The sequence below is a fragment of the Anomaloglossus baeobatrachus genome, chromosome 2, assembly GCF_048569485.1.
Source record: "Anomaloglossus baeobatrachus isolate aAnoBae1 chromosome 2, aAnoBae1.hap1, whole genome shotgun sequence".
NCBI classification, from domain to species: domain Eukaryota; kingdom Metazoa; phylum Chordata; class Amphibia; order Anura; family Aromobatidae; genus Anomaloglossus; species Anomaloglossus baeobatrachus.
The window spans coordinates 217,868,208-217,895,390 of NC_134354.1; the positions used below are offsets into that span (position 1 = coordinate 217,868,208).

A 27,183-nucleotide genomic window follows, 5' to 3' on the forward strand; every position below is an offset into this window, starting at 1 on the left:
CAGAGAGATGTGTCAGCTCTGCTACATAAAGCAGGCTGACAATGAGGGTATGACTCGTGCAGTCTCGCATTGCACCCCTCAACCGACTCTCTCCGGACAGGAGCGCATCAGCTGTATGTAAATACATGCAGCTGACCTGCTGCTGTCCACAGATTGTGAACCGTGTCGGGTGATGCGATGCGACACTCACACAGTGACAATCCAAGTTCAGTTAACAGGACCTGCAAGACGTCATAGCCATGTGACCAGCCTGTAGCCAATGAGGTAATACAACATTCACACCTGACTGATAACATGGTTATGATGTCACGGAAGGTCCTTTTAGTCAGTGGTGGTTACCGAAGCGAGACAGTCTGCAGGACGCGTTGCGGGACCTTTAAGTATAATGACAATGTTTATTATTAACTATATTCTTTATTTTACAGCCCCCTCGAGCCCAATCACATAACTGTAAAGTCTAAGATCGGTGATCGGACGCAAGATCGTGTTCTCTCGATCTTTACAAAACGATCAGGCGAGGCTCCCCGATCCAGACCATCGGGGGAGGGGGGGTAAATCGCCCATCACTAGACATGACAGATCTTTCCTCCTTTATCTGTTGACCGAAGATTGTCGGGAAACCCCATGAACATTAGATATTGCAGATTTTAACAACCATATTTACTATACATGGCAACCGTTCATTTGCCTTATTCATAAAAGCCAAAAACAGTTTTCCTGTTGCAACCGTTACCCTTTAGCTGGGAACAATAAAGGGCAAACATTGAAAGGGTGACCAAACAAAAATTGTATGGTTTAGTGGTTGACAATGCATATGCTGCCTTCATGGTTATATATGGGTACAGATGATAAAAAGACTTAAAACAGTAAGTTTCAGGATTTGGGCGCTAGAAGGTTGGCTCTAAAAAGACATGCATACCTGTGTTCTTTATGTTCAAGAAGTTGGCAGTCACGACATGTCAGCCGGTCACAGGTTTCACAGAACACTTTCAGCTGCTCCTGTTTATGGACGGGACAAAAAACTGGTCGTTGCCCTGAAGCTCCCACGGATTCTAAAGAAAAGTAACATTTTCATAGAAATCTTTTAGTGAAATAAAATACTCAAACTCAAAAAGTCTAACATTAGAAATGCACAAGGAAAACTTTACTACAGTAAAATTTGCTTCTGAGCCATGAAACAGGGGGCTGTAAGATGCATATGGACAGAGGGCCCCGAAGGTAGAACATGTTTAGCTTACAGCACCTTTTTATAGGCTACAAATCGAGAAACTGAGAAAACCCAAAGGTTCGGTGTTCATACCAAACACAGACTTAGCAAAATAAAAGAAAGGGGGAAAAAAAAAAAACAATCCAGGTGCTTAATGAATGACCACCACTTGCGCGAGCATCGCTGTGCTCAGATACGCACAGCCCTATGTGAGTGTTTGAACGTCTCGCACTCAGGAAAAACAACAGTGTGAACAGATAGTGAGCACAGCATAAGAAATATATATTGGAAAAACCTCGCTCACCCACCACCATAAGTGTTTATGGCCGGCTGCATGTGGGCAGAGACCCGAACTGTCCAATTAGTGACTTCAATTGCAGTTCAGGTCAAGTCCAAGTTCCGAACCAAACTATCTGAAGTCGGGATCAACTCGCTGAACGAACTTCCACGGGTCTGCTCATGTGTAGTGAGGAACCTCTGGCTCGAAACATCATTGGCTCCAGTTCTCGAGTAGATTCCCGATGGGCTGTAGTGCTTGAGCTACTAACACCTTTTATCAGCCGCTGGCCCCTTTAATCCATCCGCAGATTACACGCATGTAGTATTCACTACTGATCAGCACACAAAACCGGGATTATGTTTTGGTGCTGAACACCGCTAGCATCAAAAACTTGTTTGTGGGCTGAATTAATGCGCTACTTGTGATGTATATACAATGGCCCCAGTGTCTCCTATGATGTATATACAGTGGTCTCAGTGTTTCCTAGGCGATGTATACAGCAGCACCAGTATCTCCTATGTGATAGAGATCAGAAATGAACGACCCCAACTATAAAGTCTGGTGTTCATACCAAAACAGACTAACAAAACAAACCAGTGTTCGAATTTGGACGTTTTACTTATGCAAACCATTCAAGCGAGCATTGCTGTGCTCAGCCGAGTGTGAGCCGCTTGTAGTGTTTGTAAGGCTAGGTTCACATTTCCGTTGTTTTCCATCAGTCACGCGTTGCTTGACGCTTGTGACTGATGCGTTGTACAACGGATGACAAGAATTAGAATTCATTGTCGGACTCAGTTGTAAAAGAGAGCGATCAGCTGATCGTTCTCAATAGCCGGCCGGCTTTTGAGAGCGAACAGATGATCTCCCGGTGGCCGGCTAATGGGAGCGATCAGCTGATCGCTCACAGCAGCCGTACGCCGGGTGGTCAGCTGATCGCTCACAGCAGCCGGCCACCGGGTGATGACAGCTGATCGCTCACAGCAGCCGGTCACCGGGTGATCAGCCGATCGCTCACAGCAGCCGGCCGCCGGGTGATCAGCTGATCGTTCGGCCGCCAAGAATGTGTGCGGGTGGCGGAGTGCGGGGTGGGTGGAGCAGAGCAGGACCATGGCGCTGAGGACGTCGTGTGAGTGTGTGAGTGTGTGTGTGTACACATGCCGAGTGCGGGAGGGGGCGGAGCAGAGCGGGGAAGTATCGGGCTCCCTACACACGTAGCGAGGGTAAATATCCGGCACTTTGCTTGGTTACCAGCGTACACCGCTTAGCGCTGACTCCTTGCACACGTAGCCAGGGTAAATAATCGGGTAACTAAGCAAAAGCGCATTGCTTAGTGTGCTGTTTCTATTTGTTTTAGTTAAAACTGTTAAAGTTTTTCATGCTGGACTCTGCTGCCATCTACTGGTCAGACCTTTCGGCTCCTGTTTTTGTCCAGCCCATGGGAGTGTCTGCTGCTCCTCTTACATCACTTCGTGGCATATTCAGTTCACAGCCAGGGATTGTGAGAATCACATCCCTTATTTGAGATGCTAGAAGCAAAGTCTTCTGACCTTAGTGGCTCCAGAATCAAGCATCACAAGAGAACCACAATGCCAGGTACTTGGACCGCTGTACTCCTGCATGTCCTTATCCTTTGGAGAAAATAAAATCACCATTGTTTCATCTCAGCATGTGCATGTTTAACTCCAGAACGCTCTGGTCATGTCTTCCTCACCTATAGGAAAAACGAAGGTAAGATTCTCACGCCATTCCATAACTACGCGCCTTCAATCGCCTTTAAGTGGGGACAGAACAGTCAGAAGACTGCCTAACAGCTCAATACCCCGGCTACAGATCCCTAAGCACCCTGAAACTTCCCTTGTAATCTGCCTAGCAACAAGCCTTGTGCACTAGTCTGCCTGCAACAGTGCATGCCTGGACAAGCCTAAGGGGAAGCTCTCCATCTGCCACGTCCTGTATCGCCTCTGCTTGCATTGTAAAGGGACAGTTTATGCACCTGCTGTTTCCCTCTTGCCATACGCCTTATATAGACTTGCAGTACATTATACCTCATTACTGCACATTGCTGGACTGCGAACCCCAAGTTTTGCTAAAGACACCTTGGGAATTTCATCAAGATAGTCCGTGCGGAGCAGCACAACAATTATCAGGACCCAGATTCAAAAAAGTCAAGTTTATTAAAGAAACAGTACGCCTTAAATCAAAATGGCCGAAAGAGACCTCGGACAGTTCCCCACTGCTGAAACAGAGCAAATACAACCTGATACTGTCCATTATGAAGCCCAGGAGGCAGATCCCACGCTTCTAGCAGACCAAGTTGTCCGACCGAAGCGCTCTTCCAAACCCACGATAAAGGCCACTGAAAACTATCACACTATGAAAGATGAGGTATGTGAACACCTGGAAGAACTGTGGGAACGAGTCACCTATTACATGTCAAGACTTGAATCCTCATCAGGCGATGCCGCATGCTTACAAGCCGCTATGGAACGGCTGAACACAGCTCATGAAAGATACAAGAGACTGGCAACAAAATACACTACCTTTCTAAAAGACTCTAAAATTGATGAAGCTCTTTCAGACCTGAGCAAGGCAGAATAGGTGGACAAGGAAAGATGCCAAGGTGAAAAATGCCATAGACAAGGCCGAACACCATATCTCTCACCAGCAAGAAACTAGATCACACCGATCAACCTCATCTAGACGTTCCTCTCGGTCATCCGGGTCATCATCCTCAAGAAGCTCAGCCCTGAGCGACAGGATACTAGAGGCCCGCCTAAGAGCGGAAGAATCCAAGGTGAGACGTTCCTTCACAGAAAGAGAAGTAGAAAAAGAAGCCAAAAGGGCAGAAGCCCTTGCAAAAGCAGAAGCCCTTGCAAAAGCAGAAGCCCTTGCAAAAGCAGAATAATTGCAAAAGCAGAAGCCCTTGCAAAAGCAGAAGCCCTTGCAAAAGCAGAAGCCCTTGCAAAAGCAGAAGCCCTTGCAAAAGCAGAAGCCCTTGCAAAAGCAGAAGCCGCTAAAGCAGAAGCCAAAAGGGCAGAAGCCAAAAGGGCAGAAGCGGAGGCTCGGATAAAGATTCTTCGGTCCCAGATGGAAGAGGAAGTTGCGCTAGCTAAAGTGAGACTACTTGAGCAAGCATTGAGCCAAAAGGTCCCATCCATAAAAAACTGCACTCACTGAACAAGTGCAGAGGGTTTAGATCCAAAACCCTACAGGAGTGCAAGAAAGTCCTCACAGAGCTTGGGATCTGTTTCAAATGCTGCGCATCACTTGAGTACATGGCCAAGGACTGTAAATCCATCAAGTGTGAGGAGTGTCATAGTGAAAAAACACGTATCAGCCATGCACCCAACCCAGCTGGCTAGGGAGAAACCGGCTGCAGTCACCCCCGCTCCCACTCCAAGTCATGGCGGGGAGTTCAAGAATCAGACTGACACCACCACAGCAGTCTCCTGCTCATGCTCAGAGGTGTGTGGAGAGGGCCAAATGCAGAAATGTTGTGCCCGAACATGCCTCATGAAGGTTTATCACGAGGGACATCCAGAATAGGCAATGAAGGTGTATGCCATCATAGACAACCAAAGCAACCGGTCCCTGGCAGGAACCAAATTCTTTGAAGCCTTCGGAATTAATGGACCATCAGAAACCTACACCTTGAACACCTGCTCGGGTCGCATAGAGACTAGCGGCAGAAGAGCCCAGGGATTCATTGCTTCTCCTATCAATGGAAAGACTGAAATACCTCTACCAACGCTCGTTGAATGTAACCAAATACCCAGCCACAGGAATGAAATTCCTACCCCAGAAGCTGCATTTCATCAACCACACCTAAGACATCTCGCTAGTGTTATCCCACCTTTGGACAATAACGCAGAGATTCTACTCCTGCTCGGCAGAGAATCTAAGGATACACAAGGTGCGACAACAGTGTAATGGGCCTGACTATGCACCATACGCCCAGAGACTGGACTTGGGATGGGTAGTCATAGGAAATGTGTGCGTTGATCGATCAGAAATTGATTCCTTCAAGACTCTGTGCGCCCATCTCCATGCACATATCTGCCTAAAGCCATGTCCTCATCACTATGGAGTGAAAGAGAAGTCTCCAGACAATACAGCTACCTGACATCGCTTCTCTGCATATCGACAACTTGGGAAGATCAGTCTCTCTCACAACCAAGGACGACGATATAGTAGCCTTGTCAGTAGAGGACAGAGAATTCATCAAAATAATGGACTGCGTTTTCTAAAGACAAAACCAACCACTGGGTCTCTCCATTACCCTTCCGATCTACCAGGTTAAGACTCCCAAACAACAGATCAAGCTCAGACTACCGTGTTTTCCCAAAAATAAGACCTCCCCCAAAAATAAGCCCTAGCAGGGATTTTCAGCATTTTCGGAGAAAAGCTTAAATATAAGCCCTCCCCCGAAAATAAGCCCTAGTCCCGGATCAATAATGAAGTGTCCGTGCAGCTAAAAAAGTTAGATACTGCAGGACACTTCATTATAGAAAGCGGCACCCGGCAATCACACTCACCAGATGCCGAGCAGCAGGACCTGCAGTGATCACACGCACACACACACAGCAGATCACACACACACACACACACACACACACCAGATCACACACACACACACACACACACACACCAGATCACACACACACACACACACCAGATCACACACACACACACACAGCAGATCACACACACACACACAGCAGATCACACACACACACACAGCAGATCACACACACACACACAGCAGATCACACACACACACACAGCAGATCACACACACACACAGCAGATCACACACACACACACAGCAGATCACACACACACACAGCAGATCACACACACACACAGCAGATCACACACACACACACACAGCAGATCACACACACACACACACACAGCAGATCACACACACACACACACAGCAGATCACACACACACACACAGCAGATCACACACACACACACAGCAGATCACTCACACACACACAGCAGATCACACACACACACACAGCAGATCACTCACACACACACACAGCAGATCACACACACACACACACACAGCAGATCACACACACACAGCAGATCACACACACACAGCAGATCACACACACACAGCAGATCACACACACACACACACAGCAGATCACACACACACACACACAGCAGATCACACACACACACAGCAGATCACACACACACACAGCAGATCACACACACACACACACAGCAGATCACACACACACACACACAGCAGATCACACACACACACACAGCAGATCACACACACACACAGCAGATCACACACACACAGCAGATCACACACACACACAGCAGATCACACACACACACAGCAGATCACACACACACACAGCAGATCACACACACACACAGCAGATCACACACACACACAGCAGATCACACACACACACACAGCAGATCACACACACACACAGCAGATCACACACACACAGCAGATCACACACACACACACACACACAGCAGATCACACACACACACACACACAGCAGATCACACACACACACACAGCAGATCACACACACACACAGCAGATCACACACACACACAGCAGATCACACACACACAGCAGATCACACACACACAGCAGATCACACACACACACAGCAGATCACACACACACACAGCAGATCACACACACACAGCAGATCACACACACACACACAGCAGATCACACACACAGCAGATCACACACACACACACAGATCACACACACACACACACACAGATCACACACACACACACACAGCAGATCACACACACACAGATCACACACACACACACACACACACACACACAGCAGATCACACACACACACAGCAGATCACACACACACACAGCAGATCACACACACACACAGCAGATCACACACACACACACACACAGCAGATCACACACACACACACACACACAGAGCAGATCACACACACAGCAGATCACACACACACACACACACACACACAGCAGATCACACACACACACACACACACACAGCAGATCACACACACACACAGCAGATCACACACACACACAGCAGATCACACACACACACAGCAGATCACACACACACACAGCAGATCACACACACACACACACACAGCAGATCACACACACAGCAGATCACACACACACACACAGCAGATCACACACACACACAGCAGATCACACACACACACACACAGCAGATCACACACACACAGCAGATCACACACACACAGCAGATCACACACACACAGCAGATCACACACACACAGCAGATCACACACACACACACACACACAGCAGATCACACACACACACACAGCAGATCACACACACACACACAGCAGATCACACACACACACACAGCAGATCACACACACACACACAGCAGATCACACACACACAGCAGATCACACACACACAGCAGATCACACACACACACAGCAGATCACACACACACACAGCAGATCACACACACACACAGCAGATCACACACACACACACACACACAGCAGATCACACACACACACAGCAGATCACACACACACACACAGCAGATCACACACACACACACAGCAGATCACACACACACACAGCAGATCACACACACACACAGCAGATCACACACACACAGCAGATCACACACACACACACACACACACACAGCAGATCACACACACACACACACACACACACAGCAGATCACACACACACACAGCAGATCACACACACACACACAGCAGATCACACACACACAGCAGATCACACACACACACAGCAGATCACACACACACACAGCAGATCACACACACACAGCAGATCACACACACACACACAGCAGATCACACACACACACACAGCAGATCACACACACACAGCAGATCACACACACACACACAAGATCACACACACACACACACACCAGATCACACACACACACACACACAGCAGATCACACACACACAGCAGATCACACACACACACACAGCAGATCACACACACACACACACACACACACACACACACACAGCAGATCACACACACACACACACAGCAGATCACACACACACACACACAGCAGATCACACACACACACACAGCAGATCACACACACACACACACAGCAGATCACACACACACACACACAGCAGATCACACACAGCAGATCACACACACACACAGCAGATCACACACACACACACACACACACACAGCAGATCACACACACACAGTAGATCACACACACACAGCAGATCACACACACACACAGCAGATCACACACACACACAGCAGATCACACACACACACAGCAGATCACACACACACAGATCACACACACACACACACAGCAGATCACACACACACAGCAGATCACACACACACACACACACAGCAGATCACACACACACACAGCAGATCACACACACACACACACAGCAGATCACACACACACACACAGCAGATCACACACACACACACACAGCAGATCACACACACACACAGCAGATCACACACACACACACAGATCACACACACACACACACACACAGCAGATCACACACACACACAGCAGATCACACACACACACAGCAGATCACACACACACACAGCAGATCACACACACACACAGCAGATCACACACACAGCAGATCACACACACAGCAGATCACACACACAGCAGATCACACACACAGCAGATCACACACACACACACACAGCAGATCACACACACACACACACAGCAGATCACACACACACACACAGCAGATCACACACACACACAGCAGATCACACACACACACAGCAGATCACACACACACACACACAGCAGATCACACACACACACAGCAGATCACACACACACACAGCAGATCACACACACACACAGCAGATCACACACACACACAGCAGATCACACACACACACACAGCAGATCACACACACACACAGCAGATCACACACACACACAGCAGATCACACACACACACAGCAGATCACACACACACACAGCAGATCACACACACACACAGCAGATCACACACACACACACAGCGACACAGCAGATCACACACACACACAGCAGATCACACACACACACACAGCAGATCACACACACACACAGCAGATCACACACACACACAGCAGATCACACACACACACACAGCAGATCACACACACACACACACAGCAGATCACACACACACAGCAGATCACACACACAGCAGATCACACACACACACAGCAGATCACACACACACACACACACACAGCAGATCACACACACACACACAGCAGATCACACACACACACAGCAGATCACACACACACACAGCAGATCACACACACACACAGCGACACAGCAGATCACACACACACACAGCAGATCACACACACACACACACAGCAGATCACACACACACACACAGCGACACAGCAGATCACACACACACACAGCAGATCACACACACACACACAGCAGATCACACACACACACAGCAGATCACACACACACACACAGCAGATCACACACACACACACACAGCAGATCACACACACACAGCAGATCACACACACAGCAGATCACACACACACACAGCAGATCACACACACACACACACACACAGCAGATCACACACACACACACAGCAGATCACACACACACACAGCAGATCACACACACACACAGCAGATCACACACACACACAGCGACACAGCAGATCACACACACACACAGCAGATCACACACACACACACACAGCAGATCACACACACACACACACACACAGCAGATCACACACACACAGCAGATCACACACACAGCAGATCACACACACACACACAGCAGATCACACACACACACACACACACAGCAGATTACGCACACACACACCAGATTACACACACACACACCAGATTACACACACCAGATTACACACACACACACACACACACACCAGATTACACACACACACCAGATTACACACACACACCAGATTACACACACACACCAGATTACACACACACACACACACACACACACCAGATTACACACACACACACACACACCAGATTACACACACACACACACACACACACACACACACACACACACACACACACCAGATTACACACACACACACCAGATTACACACACACACACACACACACACACACACACACACCAGATTACACACACACACACCAGATTACACACACACACACACACCAGATTACACACACACACACACCAGATTACACACACACACACACACCAGATTACACACACACACCAGATTACACACACACACCAGATTACACACACACACCAGATTACACACACACACCAGATTACACACACACACACACCAGATTACACACACACACCAGATTATACACACACACACACCAGATTATACACACACACACACCAGATTATACACACACACACCAGATTATACACACACACACAGCAGATCACACACACACACAGCAGATCACACACACACACAGCAGATCACACACACACACAGCAGATCACACACACACACACAGCAGATCACACACACACACACACACACAGCAGATCACACACACACACACAGCAGATCACACACACACACACAGCAGATCACACACACACACACAGCAGATCACACACACACACACAGCAGATCACATACACACACACAGCAGATCACACACACACACACACAGCAGATCACACAGCGACACACAGCAGATCACACACACAGCAGATCACACACACACACACAGCAGATCACACACACACACACACAGCAGATCACACACACACACACAGCAGATCACACACACACACACAGCAGATCACACACACACACACACAGCAGATCACACACACACACACACACACACACACAGCAGATCACACACACACACACCAGATCACACACACACACACACACACCAGATTATACACACACACCAGATTACACACACACCAGATTACACACACACCAGATTACACACACACCAGATTACACACACACCAGATTACACACACACCAGATTACACACACACCAGATTACACACACCAGATCACACACACACACACCAGATCACACACACACACCAGATCACACACACACACACACCAGATTACGCACACACACCAGATTACGCACACACACACACCAGATTACGCACACACACACACCAGATTACGCACACACACACACACCAGATTACGCACACACACACACACCAGATTACGCACACACACACCAGATTACACACACCAGATTACACACACACACACACCAGATTACACACACACACACACACACACCAGATTACACACACACACACCAGATTACACACACACACACACCAGATTACACACACACACACACACCAGATTACACACACACACACCAGATTACACACACACACACCAGATTACACACACACACCAGATTACACACACACACACCAGATTACACACACACACACACACACCAGATTACACACACACACACACACACACACCAGATTACACACACACACCAGATTACACACACACACACCAGATTACACACACACACACCAGATTACACACACACACACACACACACACCAGATTACACACACACACACACCAGATTACACACACACACACACAAGATTACACACACACACACACACCAGATTACACACACACACACACACCAGATTACACACACACACACACACCAGATTACACACACACACACACACCAGATTACACACACACACACACCAGATTACACACACACACACACCAGATTACACACACACACACACACCAGATTACACACACACACACACACCAGATTACACACACACACACACACACCAGATTACACACACACACCAGATTACACACACACACACACACACACACCAGATTACACACACACACCAGATTACACACACACACCAGATTACACACACACCAGATTACACACACACACACACACCAGATTACACACACACACACACACACCAGATTACACACACACACACACACACCAGATTACACACACACACACACCAGATTACACACACACACCAGATTACACACACACACACACACACCAGATTACACACACACACACACACCAGATTAAACACACACACACACCAGATTATACACACACACACCAGATTATACACACACACACACACCAGATTATACACACACACACACACCAGATTATACACACACACACACCAGATTATACACACACACACACCAGATTATACACACACACACACCAGATTATACACACACACACACCAGATTATACACACACACACACCAGATTATACACACACACACCAGATTATACACACACACACCAGATTATACACACACACACCAGATTATACACACACACTCACACCAGATTACACACACACACACACACACACACACGCGCCAGATCACTCACACACACACACGCCAGATCACTCACACACACACCAGATTACACACACACACACACACACACACACACACACCAGATTACACACACACACACACACACCGGATCGCACACACACCGGATCGCACACACATCGGATCGCACACACATCCACCTCATCCAGCGTCACCGATCTCTTCTCGCCGGGAGAATCCTGAGAGGCAGTGCGGTGCAGCGCGACGAACAGGACCTGCGGCCGGACATGTGACTTGCTCTCATTCCCTGCTGCAGTAAGTGCTGGATGTGGTATGTGCCTGCGATCTGCTGTGTGTGCCAGCGATCTGCTGTGTGTGCCAGCGATCTGCTGTGTGTGCCAGCGATCTGCTGTGTGTGCCAGCGATCTGCTGTGTGTGCCAGCGTGTCAGCTAGCAGTAGGGTAGGACGGCGTGCAGCACCGACCGGAGAACACAGGAGGACCTGGGAGCCACGCAGACGTCCGGGTCTGGTGAGTACGAGTCTCTTGGGAAGTGGGGGGGGGGGGATCTGCTTTTTGGGGGGGGTGTGATCTGCTGTGTGTGTGTGTGTCTGTGTGTGATCTGGTGTGTGTGTGTGATCTGGTGTGTGTGCGATCTGCTGTGTGTGTGTGCGATCTGCTGTGTGTGTGTGCGATCTGCTGTGTGTGTGTGTGTGTTTGTGATCTGCTGTGTGCGTGTGTGTGTGTGTGTCTGCGTGTGTGTGTGTGTGTGTGTGTTTTATCTGCTGTGTGTGTGTGTGTGTTTTATCTGCGTGTGTGTGTGTGTTTTATCTGCGTGTGTGTGTTTTGTCTGCGTGTGTGTGTGTGTCTGCGTGTGTGTGTGTGTCTGCGTGTGTGTGTGTGTCTGCGTGTGTGTGTGTGTGTCTGCGTGTGTGTGTGTGTCTGCGTGTGTGTGTGTGTCTGCGTGTGTGTGTGTGTCTGCGTGTGTGTGTGTGTCTGCGTGTGTGTGTGTGTCTGCGTGTGTGTGTGTGTTTCTGCGTGTGTGTGTGTGTCTGCGTGTGTGTGTGTGTCTGCGTGTGTGTGTGTGTCTGCGTGTGTGTGTGTGTCTGCGTGTGTGTGTGTGTGTCTGCGTGTGTGTGTGTGTGTCTGCGTGTGCGTGTGTGTCTGCGTGTGCGTGTGTGTCTGCGTGTGTGTTGTGTTATCTGCTGCGCGTGCGATCTGCTGTGCGCGTGCGTGCGATCTGCTGCGCGTGCGATCTGCTGCGCGTGCGATCTGCTGCGCGTGCGATCTGCTGCGCGTGCGATCTGCTGCGCGTGCGATCTGCTGCGCGTGCGATCTGCTGCGCGTGCGATCTGCTGCGCGTGCGATCTGCTGCGCGTGCGATCTGCTGCGCGTGCGATCTGCTGCGCGTGCCTGCGATCTGCTGCGCGTGCCTGCGATCTGCTGCGCGTGCCTGCGATCTGCTGCGCGTGCCTGCGATCTGCTGCGCGTGCCTGCGATCTGCTGCGCGTGCCTGCGATCTGCTGCGCGTGCCTGCGATCTGCTGCGCGTGCCTGCGATCTGCTGCGCGTGCCTGCGATCTGCTGCGCGTGCCTGCGATCTGCTGCGCGTGCCTGCGATCTGCTGCGCGTGCCTGCGATCTGCTGCGCGTGCCTGCGATCTGCTGCGCGTGCCTGCGATCTGCTGCGCGTGCCTGCGATCTGCTGCGCGTGCCTGCGATCTGCTGCGCGTGCCTGCGATCTGCTGCGCGTGCCTGCGATCTGCTGCGCGTGCCTGCGATCTGCTGTGCGTGCCTGCGATCTGCTGTGCGTGCCTGCGATCTGCTGTGCGTGCCTGCGATCTGCTGTGCGTGCCTGCGATCTGCTGTGCGTGCCTGCGATCTGCTGTGTATGTCAGCGTGTCAGCTAGCAGTAGGATAGGACGGCGTGCAGCACCGACCGGAGAACACAGGAGGACCTGGGAGCCACGCAGACGTCCGGGTCTGGTGAGTACGAGTCTCCTGGGAAGTGGGTGGGGGGGGAGGGGGGAATCTGCTTTTTGGGGGGTAAACTTACCCCCCAACCGTGTTTCTCCAAGAATAAGACCTCCTCCAAAAATAAGCGCTAGTGCTTTTTTGGGGGGCAAAAAAAATCAAGACAGTGTCTTGTTTTTGGAAAAACACAGTAGGTGTAACTCTTCAGCGTTCCATGAACAGCAAACCTGAAATGAGAGAACACAGCGTCTCATTTATTGACAAGGAAGTCTGCAACAACCTAGCAGAACCTGTACTAACCGAACTGAATCCAGCAGATCACGCAACTAGACATGTGTCTATAAGTTCTTTTGCTAACTCTTCTTGGCTTAGGCTGCTTTCACACCTCCGGTTTTTGCAATGCGGCACAATCCGGCACTTTGCAGGAAAAACGCAACCATTTTATTTATGCTGACTGTTGCGTTTTTCCTGCATAGACTTTAATTAGTGCCGCATGGCCTTGCGTTCGGTCTTTGCCGCATGCGGCAGATTTAGCCGATGCGGCGGCCGGATGGAACGTTGCCTGGCACGTTTTTTTGTGCGGCAAAAAAAACGCATTGCGCCACATCCGGCCGATGCGGAGCTTTTCTCAATGCATCCCTATGGATGCCGGATGCGGCAAAAACCGCATCCGGCTGCGGTTTTTCCACTGCGCATGCTCAGTAGCATGCTGCAAGCGGCAAAAACCGGACGGGCCGCATGTAAAAAACGTATGCAAAGGATGCGGTGTTTTCACCGCATCCGTTGCATAGGTTTCACAGCCGGATTGAGCCACACGGCTCAAATCGGATGTGTGAAAGCAGCTTTACAGGTCCAGAGTTCCTGCTGAGACAGTCACAAGTGTCCAGGAAGCCTTCAGCATCCTAGATCCAGACAATGATCCAGATGTCCTAGCTGAAATCAATACCCTGGCCACCAGTACAGAAAGAAAAAAAAAAAAAAAAAAAAAAAAAAAAAACTTACAACCTCGGTTGCCAACGTTTCTCCAGCTGGATGAGGCTCGTCAGGACTGTCGCTAGGTTAGTGCATATCGCCAGATGCTATCGTACGGATCTTAAATACAAAGACAGTCATCGCTGGCATGTCTGCCACAAACCCCTTTCTGCTGAGGACATCTCCCATAGCGAGTCCCTCATAATACGCCACCTCCAACAGAGTGAATTCGCCATGGAATGGAAGTGATTATACAACAAACAGTAGATTCCATTAAGACGCCCTCTCGCCAATTTAAACCCAGTTATCAACAGTTTCGGCTTACTGAGAGTTGGTGGTCGTTTGAACCAAGGTCAAAATCCTCTCATCATTCCCAACAAACACCATGTTACAGTCTTGCTGATCCGACACCACCATGAAAAGACTGAACACCAAGGCAGGCAAATTACAGAGGGCGCTTTACGGTCTGCAGGCCTCTGGATTATAGGGATGAAGAGACGTGTAGCACAATTACTACACAATTGTGTGCACTGTCGTAAAGCGAGAGGAAAACAACTGTACCAACAAATGGCTGACTTTCGTACAGACAGATTTTCTACAGAGCCACCTTTCACCTACGTGGGCCTAGACGTTTTCGGACCATGGATGGTGTCCACACGCTGAACTCGCGGCGGCCAAGCAAACACTAAGCGGTGGGCTGTGTTATTCACCTGCATGAGTGTTCGAGCCGTTCACATTGAGGTGTTAAAAGTCCATGGATACCGCCAGCCTACTTAACGCCTTGAGAAGGTTCCTTGCCATCGGAGGACCAGTGAAACAGCTGAGGTCTGACCGTGGAAGCAACTTCGTCGGTGCATGTAGAGAACTGAACATCGACACCAAGCCTATCCAAGATCAGCTGGCAGAGAAAGGTTGCACCTGGATCTTCAATCCCCCTTACAGTTCTCACATGGGAGGCTCCTGGGAGAGGATGATCGAGATTTCACGCAACATCTTGAACTCCATGCTAATGGACGTCAATTCCTCAAGACTCACACATGAGACTCTAGTCACTCTTTTAGCTGAAGTCTCAGCCATTTTCAATTCAAGACCCCTTGTGCCGGTGACCATGGATCCAGAAACACCAACCATATTGACTCCTACTATTCTTATTACCCAAAAAACTGACAACGCGGTAATGCCCAGCGGAGAGTTCACCCACGCAAACACTTATCAAAAACACTGGAAACTGGTTCAATACTTGGCTGACTACTTCTGTAACCGATGGAGGAAGGAATACCTCACCATTCTTCAAGGAAGAAAGAAGTGGCGACATCCCGAGCCGAACCTCAAAGAAGGAGACCTAGTCCTCATGAAAGACCAGACCACAGAAAGGACTCACTGGCCTATGGAACTGATTACTAGGATACTGCCTGGCCAGGACGGCAAAGCTCAGAAGATGGAGCTAAAGGTCATCAGGAAACGTGAGACGAAGACCTTTCCAAGGCCAATCCACTAACTTGTTCTGCTTGTACTTGCCCATAGAGAGCGTCCCTACGGGATGAATGCTGCCGGATGTGAACTTTGAGCCATCCTTCTTGTTTTGAACTCAATTGAATTTGTTTTGCATTTAACGTGCCTTACCTTTCAGGTTATATTATGGACTCCGTGAAATCCCCAAAGTGAATTTCAGACGGGGAGTGTGCTGTTCCTATTTGTTTTAGTTAAAACTGTTATTTAATGTTTTTCATGCTTGTCTCTGCTGCCATCTACTGGTCAGACCTTTCGGCTCCTGTGTTTCTTTTTGTCCAGCCCATGGGAGTGTCTGAGGCTCCTCTTACATCACTTCCTGGCATATTCAGTTCACAGCCAGAGATTGTGAGAATCCCTTATTTGAGCTGCTAGAAGCAAAAGTCTTCTGACCTTAGTGGCTCCAGAATCAAGCATCACAAGAGAACCACAATGCCAGGTACTTGGACCGCTGTACTCCTGCATGTCCTTAACCTTTGGAGAAAATAAATCACCATTGTTTCAGCTCAGCATGTGCATGTTTAACTCCAGAACGCTCTGGTCATGTCTGCCTCACCTATAGGAAAAATGAAGGTAAGATTCTCACGCCATTCCATAACTACGCGCCTCCAATCGCCTTTAAGTGGGGACAGAACACTTAGTAACCCGATGTGTACCCTGGTTATGTGTGCAGGAAGCCAGAGAGCATGCGCAGCGAAATCCTACGGATTGCGCTGCTCAAAAAAACGTTACAGGCTGCGTTCCTGCCGCCCGGCGGTCAGTCGTTCCACAACTGATCAGTTGGGCGAAGGATGCAACGCAGCATCATCAGTCACAATACGCCGCTCATACAAGTCTATGGGAACAACGGAATCCGCCAAACAGATTGCGTTGTTTACCAGAGCCACGGATTGTGACCGATACAAATTGACAGAAATGTGAACCTAGCCTAAGGCTCGCACAGGGGGTAAAACAGATATTGGATGTAGGGTGTCCAAAAAAAGCTTTGTTTATGGCTGGCTGTATGTGAGCAGAGAGCTGGATTGCCCAGTGATTTCCAATGAGATTCAGGTCAAGTTCAGGTCCAAAACAGAACTTTAGATAAAGTCCGGTTAAACCCGTACAACCCAAGTTTCCATGGGTCTACTCATCTCTAATATAGTTTAGAGTAGTCTTAGTGTTTCTTAGATGATGAATACTGCAGCCCGTGTCTCTTATGCCATGTATATACAGTAGTCTCAAGGTTTACAAAGTAATGTATATAGCAGCCCCAGTGTCTCCTATGAGATGTATATACAGTAGTCTGTTTCCTACATGATTTATACAGCAGCATCAATGTCTCCTATGTGATGAAAGACAATGGCCACAATGTCTCCTATATAATGTATTCAGAGTAATCTCAGTGTTTACTATAATGCATACAGCAGTCCCAGTGTATGTGATGTATATACATTAGTCTCAGTGTTCCCTATGTGATATATACAGCAGCACCAGTGTCTCCTATGTGATCTATACAGTAGTAGACCTCTCTATTTGACTTTAAAAAAATGTTACATGAGCAATGACAAATTTCCCAGTGTTGGGAGAAATGCGTTGAAATATGCATGTGTTCAGAGCAACATACTGCTTAAAGTTCTTTCCAAAAGTTAATAATTGCAAAGAGATGACTGTGCTCCAGACTGACGCAAAAATGGAATAGCAGTTGCAAGAAGAAACAAATACAACCCAATCTCACCAAAGAAAAGCAATTGCAGTCATCACATCTGAAGTGGGTTTTGTTTTTTTTTTTCAAAAAAAGTTTTATTAAATATAACAGGCTAATTTTAGGTTTATTATTTTGTACGGTCTGAGAATGTCAAATATCCAAATAGCCCTTAGTAGAAGAAAAAAAAAAGAAAAAAAAAAAAAAAAAAGATTCCCTACTCCAGAATGAGAAAATTAACTAAAAGTTAACGCATAATCATTAGTTTATAATATATCTTATCAGAGAAATCTGCTTCTTTCTCTGCCAGAATTGATCAGTGTCACAAACCACCGGGGGGGTCACTCAGAAATCCCCCGCGCTGGCTACCAGTACGTCACAATCGGGGGGTAACAAGTGGGGGTCACCCCTCCTTTATACCTCCCGACCGACAGACAGAGCACGTGACGCGCTCTCTAGCGCCCCTCTTATAGTCAGGCCAATTATGGAATTGCCCGACAATAAGCAAGGAGGCCGCTATACTACTTATGCCGATTATTGAAGGGTCCCCGGTGAGAGTAGGGTATATATTCCCCCGACCTCCGCGGGCGGAATATATAAAATCTCCCCGAATCTCACTGGCCTCCCCACAATAATCCTTGGCACAATTCGCTGCCACCAACCGATTTACGGTAACTATTAGCCGAACACACAGACGTGGGATTCAAGATCGAGATAACAGAACAGCCCAAGATTAATTATATAATTTAATCAGCCTAAAGCACACTAGAACTACAATATATACAATAGGGAATCTACAGAATATACATATGTCAGAGTACAGTTACAAGCAAAGCATGGGTTACAACAGGTATGCAATTCAATCAGTTACCTTGTGCGTCTGGCCACAGGGGGGCGCTGTAGACCAGGTTTCTAGGAACTCCCACAGATGTTTCCTGCACGTGACCCCCAGCGAAAGAACACTGGAAAATGGCCGAAGTAGGGTTATCAACCTGGGCCAATCCAGGTCCCCTCCTACCTTCGTGACCTCACAGGGAGCACTGCTCCACCCCTGGCTTGAGTTATGGACAATATCCCAACATGGAATATGGGCCATAACTTTGCCTGGGAGCGTCGTAGGCGGACGCCAACGCTCTCATTGTGACAGCTATGAATTTAGCCACAGAACGAGGGGACTCATGACCTGTCTGCCAGTTCCCCATTGGCTGATATCACGCCTGGGGCATTTCCCAATGTCCTGCTCCCATAAAAAGGGTGTGCCGGCATCGTCCGCATGCGGAGACACCATTTTTATGGTTGCCATATTTATCGGAAATATGGCTTGCGAGATATGAACCATTTTTTACTGGAGTCGTTCTGTCTGGCTATTTCCATAGCCTTGCTAATGAGATACAACTCTTGTTACAGGGTGACGGCAGGGAGTCATCCTGTGTCCATTGTTCCCACACCACCTCATTTCCATATCACAGGACATGGCCATGGAGGTGTAAGTGGAACACTGAGAACAAGAAGGGAGGGGGGCACTGCCAGGGAGTGATGAGGGATTATGACTGGAGTCATAATTCATCTTCATATCCCGGGATTTGCCTCACACCTCCCCCCTTTTGAGGGCGCTAGGGGGCAGCACACTCCGGTGTTCCCCCGTGCGCCCGTCCGCGACCTCTCCTTGTCGGGACAGCCCGTCTGCGTTACCGTGGTCACGGCCCCTTTTGTGGCGAATGGTGAAGTTGTATTGCTGGAGCGCAAGGCTCCATCGCAACAATCGCCCATTCGTCCCAGAGACGGTGTGCAACCAGCTGAGGGGATTGTGGTCCGTCTCCACGATGAAGTGGCGCCCGTATAGATAGGGTTGCAGACGCTGCAGGGCCCACACTATGGCCAGGCACTCCTTCTCCATCGTGGAATAGGCAACTTCCCTTGGTAACAGCTTCCTGCTCAGGTACAAGACTGGGTGCTCTTGGCTCGCAGAGTCCACCTGGCTGAGCACCGCACCGAGGCCGAAGTCACTGGCGTCGGTCTGTACTACAAACGGCCGCGTGAAGTCGGCTGCCTGTAGCACGGGCGGGCTGGACAGGGCGTCCTTTAGGGCCCGGAAGGCTGTCTCGCAGTCCATTGTCCAATCGACTGCAGAGGGCAGCTTCTTCTTGGTGAGGTCCGTCAAGGGCTTTGCCAGGCTACTATAGCATGGAACAAACCTCCTATAGTACCCAGCGGTCCCCAAGAAGGACATCACCTGCTTCTTGGTCCTGGGGGTGGGCCAGGATGCGATGGCTTCCACTTTCTCAGGCTCGGGCTTCAGTGTTCTCCCACCTACCCGGTGACCGAGGTACTGGACCTCGCTCATGGCCAGCTGACACTTTCCCGGCTTGATGGTCAAACCTGCCCGGTGGATCCGCCTGAGCACCTGTGCTAGATGCTCTAGGTGGTCCTCCCAGGTGGGACTGAAGACGGCAATGTCATCCAGGTACGCGGCCGCGTACCCTTCAAGTCCCTTGAGCAGGGTGTTGACCATCCGCTGGAAAGTGGCAGGGGCATTCCTCATCCCGAATGGCATCACCGTGGACTCGTACAGTCCAAATGGGGTAATAAAGGCAGAGCGTTCCCTGGCCTTGCGAGTCAGGGGGATCTGCCAATATCCCCGGCTCAGATCCATGATGGTCAGGTACTGAGCCCCGGCCAACTGATCGAGCAGGTCATCGATGCGTGGCATTGGGTACGCATCGGCGACCGTGACCGCATTGAGCCCCCTGTAGTCCACGCAGAACCGAGTGGTTCGGTCCTTCTTAGGGACGAGGACTACAGGCGAGGCCCAAGCGCTGTTGGATGCCTGGATCACCCCCAGCTTCAGCATCTCGTCAATCTCCTGGCGCATGTGTTGCTGCACCTCCAGGGAGACCCGATATGCTGAACGCCGGATCGGGGGATGATCCCCAGTGTCCACGTGATGGACAGCCAAGTCAGTCCTTCCGGGCTGGTTGGTAAACAACCCCCGGAAGGGGTGTAGGGTGGCCCACAGCTGGGACCGTTGGTCCTCCAAGAGCTGGTGGCCAACCTCCACATCCTCAATGGATCCGCCTGCCCTAACCTGGGCTAGCATATCCAAGAGGGTTTCCGCTTCTCCCTCCTCGGGCAGGTTGCACACGGGGAGCGCACATGCCTCCCGCTCATGATGTGCCTTCATCATGTTCACATGGAAGGGCTTCCGCCTTCCACGGGCAGGGTCCAGGGTGACCAGGTACGTTACAGGGTTGAGCTGCTGGTACACGAGGTATGGGCCTTCCCAGGCTGCCTGAAGCTTGTCCTGTGGTACGGGGACCAGTACCCACACCTTTTGACCCACTTGGTAGGTCCTCTCACAAGCGTTCTGGTCGTACCAACGCTTCTGATCGGCCTGGGCTTGAGCCATATTGTCGTGTACCAGTTGCGTCAAGGCCTGCATTTTGTCCCGGAAGCGCATGACATACTCGATAACCGACACTCCAGGGGTGGCCAAATCCCCTTCCCAAGCCTCTTTCACCAGAGCCAGGGGGCCCCGCACACGTCGCCCGTACAGGAGCTCAAACGGTGAGAGTCCTGTTGAGGCCTGTGGAACCTCCCGGTAAGCAAATAACAGGTGTGGGAGATACCGCTCCCAGTCACGCCCATGGGAGTCGACCAACATCTTAAGCATCTGCTTTAAGGTGCCATTGAACCGCTCGCACAGGCCATTAGTCTGTGGATGGTACGGGCTGGCCACCAGATGTCGCACCTGGACTTGCTTACAGAGGGCCTCCATCAGCTGGGACATGAATTGGGTCCCCCGGTCAGTGAGCATTTCCTGGGGAAAACCCACTCGGGAGAAAATCTCCAGCAATGCGGTGGCCACCTTGTCAGCCCGAATGGACGACAAGGCCACTGCTTCTGGGTACCGGGTGGCATAGTCCACTACCGTCAGTATGAAGCGTTTCCCGGAGCTGCTGGGGATGGCCAGCGGGCCGACCAGATCCACAGCCACCCTCCTGAAAGGCTCATCGATGATTGGCAGAGATACTAGTGGGGCTTTGGGGTGTGGCCCCGCCTTCCCCACTCTCTGACAGGTTTCACACGAACGGCAGTAGGCAGCCACATCGGCCCCCATTTTTGGCCAGTAGAAATGCTGGTTTAACCTGGCCTTGGTCTTAGCGATCCCTAGGTGTCCGGCCATCGGAATCTCATGGGCGATCCGCAACAACTCCGTCCGGAACGGATAGGGTACCACCAACTGTCGGTCCCTGGGCCACGCCTCCGGTGAACCCTGCTGGACCGTGGCCCGGTACAGCCGTCCTTGGTCCCAGACCACTCGCTCCGGGTCCGAGTCCGAGGGAGGCTGTGCCGCCTGCTCCTTAAGAGCTTTCAGGCTGTCGTCAGCTTCTAACGCTGCCTGAAACCCCTGACTAGATGTGGCCAGAATCGACGAGACTGTCACATCTTCAGTCAGTACCCCGGGACCTGTGTCCTGGCCTCCACCTGACTCGGCTGCCACTTGGTCAGAAGGGGAAGAGCTATCGGACCTCCGGGAGGCCCCTTGGCTTCCAGCACTCCCACTGCGGGTGACAGCGGCCACAGCCGCTGCGACCGTGGGTCGTGCCTGCTCCTCCTCCGTTCCTGACCAAGTCGCCGGTTCAGGCAGACCTACCTGGCTTCCTGACACCCCGGTTGTGGGGGAACCATGCACCGAGATCTTACCTGGGAGCACTTCCGCTCCTGGACCGGCCCCAATCTCACCTGCCTGTTCCCCTCCTGCAGCAACAGAACCCCGCTGTGAAATCTCTGGGGACCCCACATTTGCTGTGGTAGCCCCCACCCCACACACTGGTCCTCCCCCTGCAGCACCCTGCTCTCTGCTTATCCCTGCAGAGGGCAACAGATCCCAGCTCACAGGCTGGTTACTTGTAGAGGCATTGTCACACCTTTCTCTGACCCCCTCCCCTGTCACAGCTGCAGCTGAGTGTGTGTCTATGGTGTCTATGCAAGCAGAAATATCAGAGTTCACTCCCTCCTCCCTTACATCATTCATAGATAACACATTAACATTGTCCGGAGGCATGTCAGTACGGGCTGAAGGTTCAGCCCTTGGTTGGGGCCCAAACTGGGAGGTTATCTGCCCCAAATCTGTCCCAAGTAGCACGTTTGCAGGGATCCGATCAGTTACCCCCACCTCCCTCACCCCTCGCCCTGCGCCCCAGTCCACATAAATGTCAGCAACAGGCAGCGCCGGGTCAGTGCCTCCAATCCCGGAGACAGCGAGGGTTTTTCCAGGGATCAAGTCTTGGGGGGACACCATCTCAGGCCGCACCAGAGTCACCTCCGAGGCGCTGTCTCGCAGTCCTATGGTCACAGACCGGCCGACGGTGACAGGTTGGAAGCTGTCCAGGGACCTACCACCACCCCCACCCACACAATACACCTTGGGCGGCCCTTGGGACGGGGACGGAGCCGGGGCCTTGGGACGCTGAGGGCACATGGCCTTGAAGTGTCCAGGTAGGTTGCACTGGTGGCACCGTCTTGGTTCTGCCACGGGCCTGGAGAGGGGAGTTGAGGGGGACACCCCCTGCAGTCTAGGGGCAGGTGGGGCAGTCGTAGAATTCATCTTACCCCCTCTCCAGGTGCTGCTGGTGGCTGCTCTCCTGGCCTCAGGAGCACGATTGTTGGTGTAGTCATCGGCCAGGGCAGCTGTAGCCGTGGACCCCCTTTGGCTTCTGGTCCTCGGATGAACTGGCGGAGATCCTCAGGGCAGTTCCACAAGAGTTGCTCCGTGATGAACAAGTCCAGGATCTCCGGTCCGGTGGAAAGCTGCAGGCCTTGGGTCCAGTGGTCGGCAGCTCGTGCAAGTGCCCGCCTGTGGTCAGCCCAGGAGTCCTTTGGTCCCTTCTGTAGGCTCCGGAACTTCTTGCGGTAGGACTCTGGAGTGAGGTTTGTACTGTTGGATCAGGGCCCGCTTGATGGTGTCGTAGCCCTGATCTGCCTCCGCAGGCAAGTCCCCAAGGATATCCAGGGCCTTACCCCTTAAACGGGGGGGTCAGGTATTTGGCCCACTGGTCCTTGTCCAGATGGTGCTGCAGGCAAGTCCGTTCAAAAGCAGTCAAGAAAGAGTCCAAGGTCTCCATCCCTTCTCCAGCACTGGGAAGTCCTCAACACGGGACCTTTGGAAGTTTGGTGTCTCGAAGGTCACGTGTGGCTGATGAGGGCCGGGAGCTGAGCTAGCTGCAGCTGGTAGTCACGGTCCTGCCTGTCGCTCTCGCTCTCGCTCTTCACGCGCTGCCTGCCGCTCTCGCTCCGCAGCCTCACGCTCTGCGTGCCGCTCCGCAGCCTCAGCGTCACGCGCTGCCTGCCGCTCTGCCCTGCGCTCTGCCAGGAGTTCCTTGTAGCCCTTCTGGTCTCCAGCCTGGAGAAGGGCCATAGCCATTTGAAGAAGGGCTATCCGAGCCCTCCCAGGCTCGGTGGAATGGCACGTGGTGATCTGCGGCAACGCTGCAGAGCTAGGCGATTCACTGTCCCTTTCAGAGCGGAGGGCTGGCATCTGGCTCGTTGAGGAACCTTGGGTGAGCTCCTCCTCATCTTGTCCAGCAGTGCCAGGTTTGCGCAATGTCCTCGGCAGAACGGTTTTTCTGGCGTCGAGCTCCTGGAGGACTCGTGGGCAACCTCCTCATTGCTGTCCACAGGCACCGTCCCTCCCTCTCTTCGGCTCCTGCCTTAGCATTGGCCAGTTGCATAGCTCTGCTCCTGGTGCCATCAGCCATTCTTGCAGACTTTTGGTCACTGACACAGAACTGACACCTGATGCCTCCACACACCTTACAGTATCTGCACTCTGACACTCTAGTGTTGAGCTAGTCTGAAGACCCCAGCAGCCACAGCTGCTGCAGGCAGTCTTTAGTGTCTGGGAGTATGGGGTCCTCACACTCACACACACTATTATCTCGATCCCACCGCTATGCCACCAATATGTCACGAACCACCGGGGGGGTCACTCAGAAAATCCCCCGCGCTGGCTACCAGTACGTCACAATCGGGGGGTAACAAGTGGGGGGTCACCCCTCCTTTATACCTCCCGACCGACAGACAGAGCACGTGACGCGCTCTCTAGCGCCCCTCTTATAGTCAGGCCCAATTATGGAATTGCCCGACAATAAGCAAGGAGGCCGCTATACTACTTATGCCGATTATTGAAGGGTCCCCGGTGAGAGTAGGGGTATATATTCCCCCGACCTCCGCGGGCGGAATATATAAAAATCTCCCCGAATCTCACTGGCCTCCCCACAATAATCCTTGGCACAATTCGCTGCCACCAACCGATTTACGGTAACTATTAGCCGAACACACAGACGTGGGATTCAAGATCGAGATAACAGAACAGCCCAAGATTAATTATATAATTTAATCAGCCCTAAAGCACACTAGAACTACAATATATACAATAGGGAATCTACAGAATATACATATGTCAGAGTACAGTTACAAGCAAAGCATGGGTTACAACAGGTATGCAATTCAATCAGTTACCTTGTGCGTCTGGCCACAGGGGGGCGCTGTAGACCAGGTTTCTAGGAACTCCCACAGATGTTTCCTGCACGTGACCCCCAGCGAAAGAACACTGGAAAAATGGCCGAAGTAGGGTTATCAAACCTGGGCCAATCCAGGTCCCCTCCTACCTTCGTGACCTCACAGGGAGCACTGCTCCACCCCTGCTTGAGTTATGGGACAATATCCCAACATGGAATATGGGCCATAACTTTTGCCTGGGAGCGTCGTAGGCGGACGCCAACGCTCTCATTGTGACAGCTATGAATTTAGCCACAGAACGAGGGGGACTCATGACCTGTCTGCCAGTTCCCCCATTGGCTGATATCACGCCTGGGGCATTTCCCAATGTCCTGCTCCCATAAAAAGGGATGTGCCGGCATCGTCCGCATGCGAGACACCATTTTTTATGGTTGCCATATTTATCGGAAATATGGCTTGCGAGATATGAACCATTTTTTACTGGAGTCGTTCTGTCTGGCTATTTCCATAGCCTTGCTAATGAGATACAACTCTTGTTACAGGGTGACGGCAGGGAGTCATCCTGTGTCCATTGTTCCCACACCACC

General features: G+C 50.9%; 1 protein-coding gene across 2 annotated transcripts in view; it reads right to left on the bottom strand.

The window, feature by feature from the left end:
- Nucleotides 1-27,183, bottom strand: part of TRIM33 (tripartite motif containing 33) — a 253,401-nt gene that overhangs the window by 140,773 nt on the left and 85,445 nt on the right. For both annotated transcript variants that reach the window (XM_075335611.1, XM_075335610.1), the window contains exon 4: nucleotides 920-1,052. In XM_075335611.1, coding sequence (XP_075191726.1) covers nucleotides 920-1,052 — 133 coding nt within the window. The remainder of the gene's footprint in view (nucleotides 1-919; nucleotides 1,053-27,183) is intronic.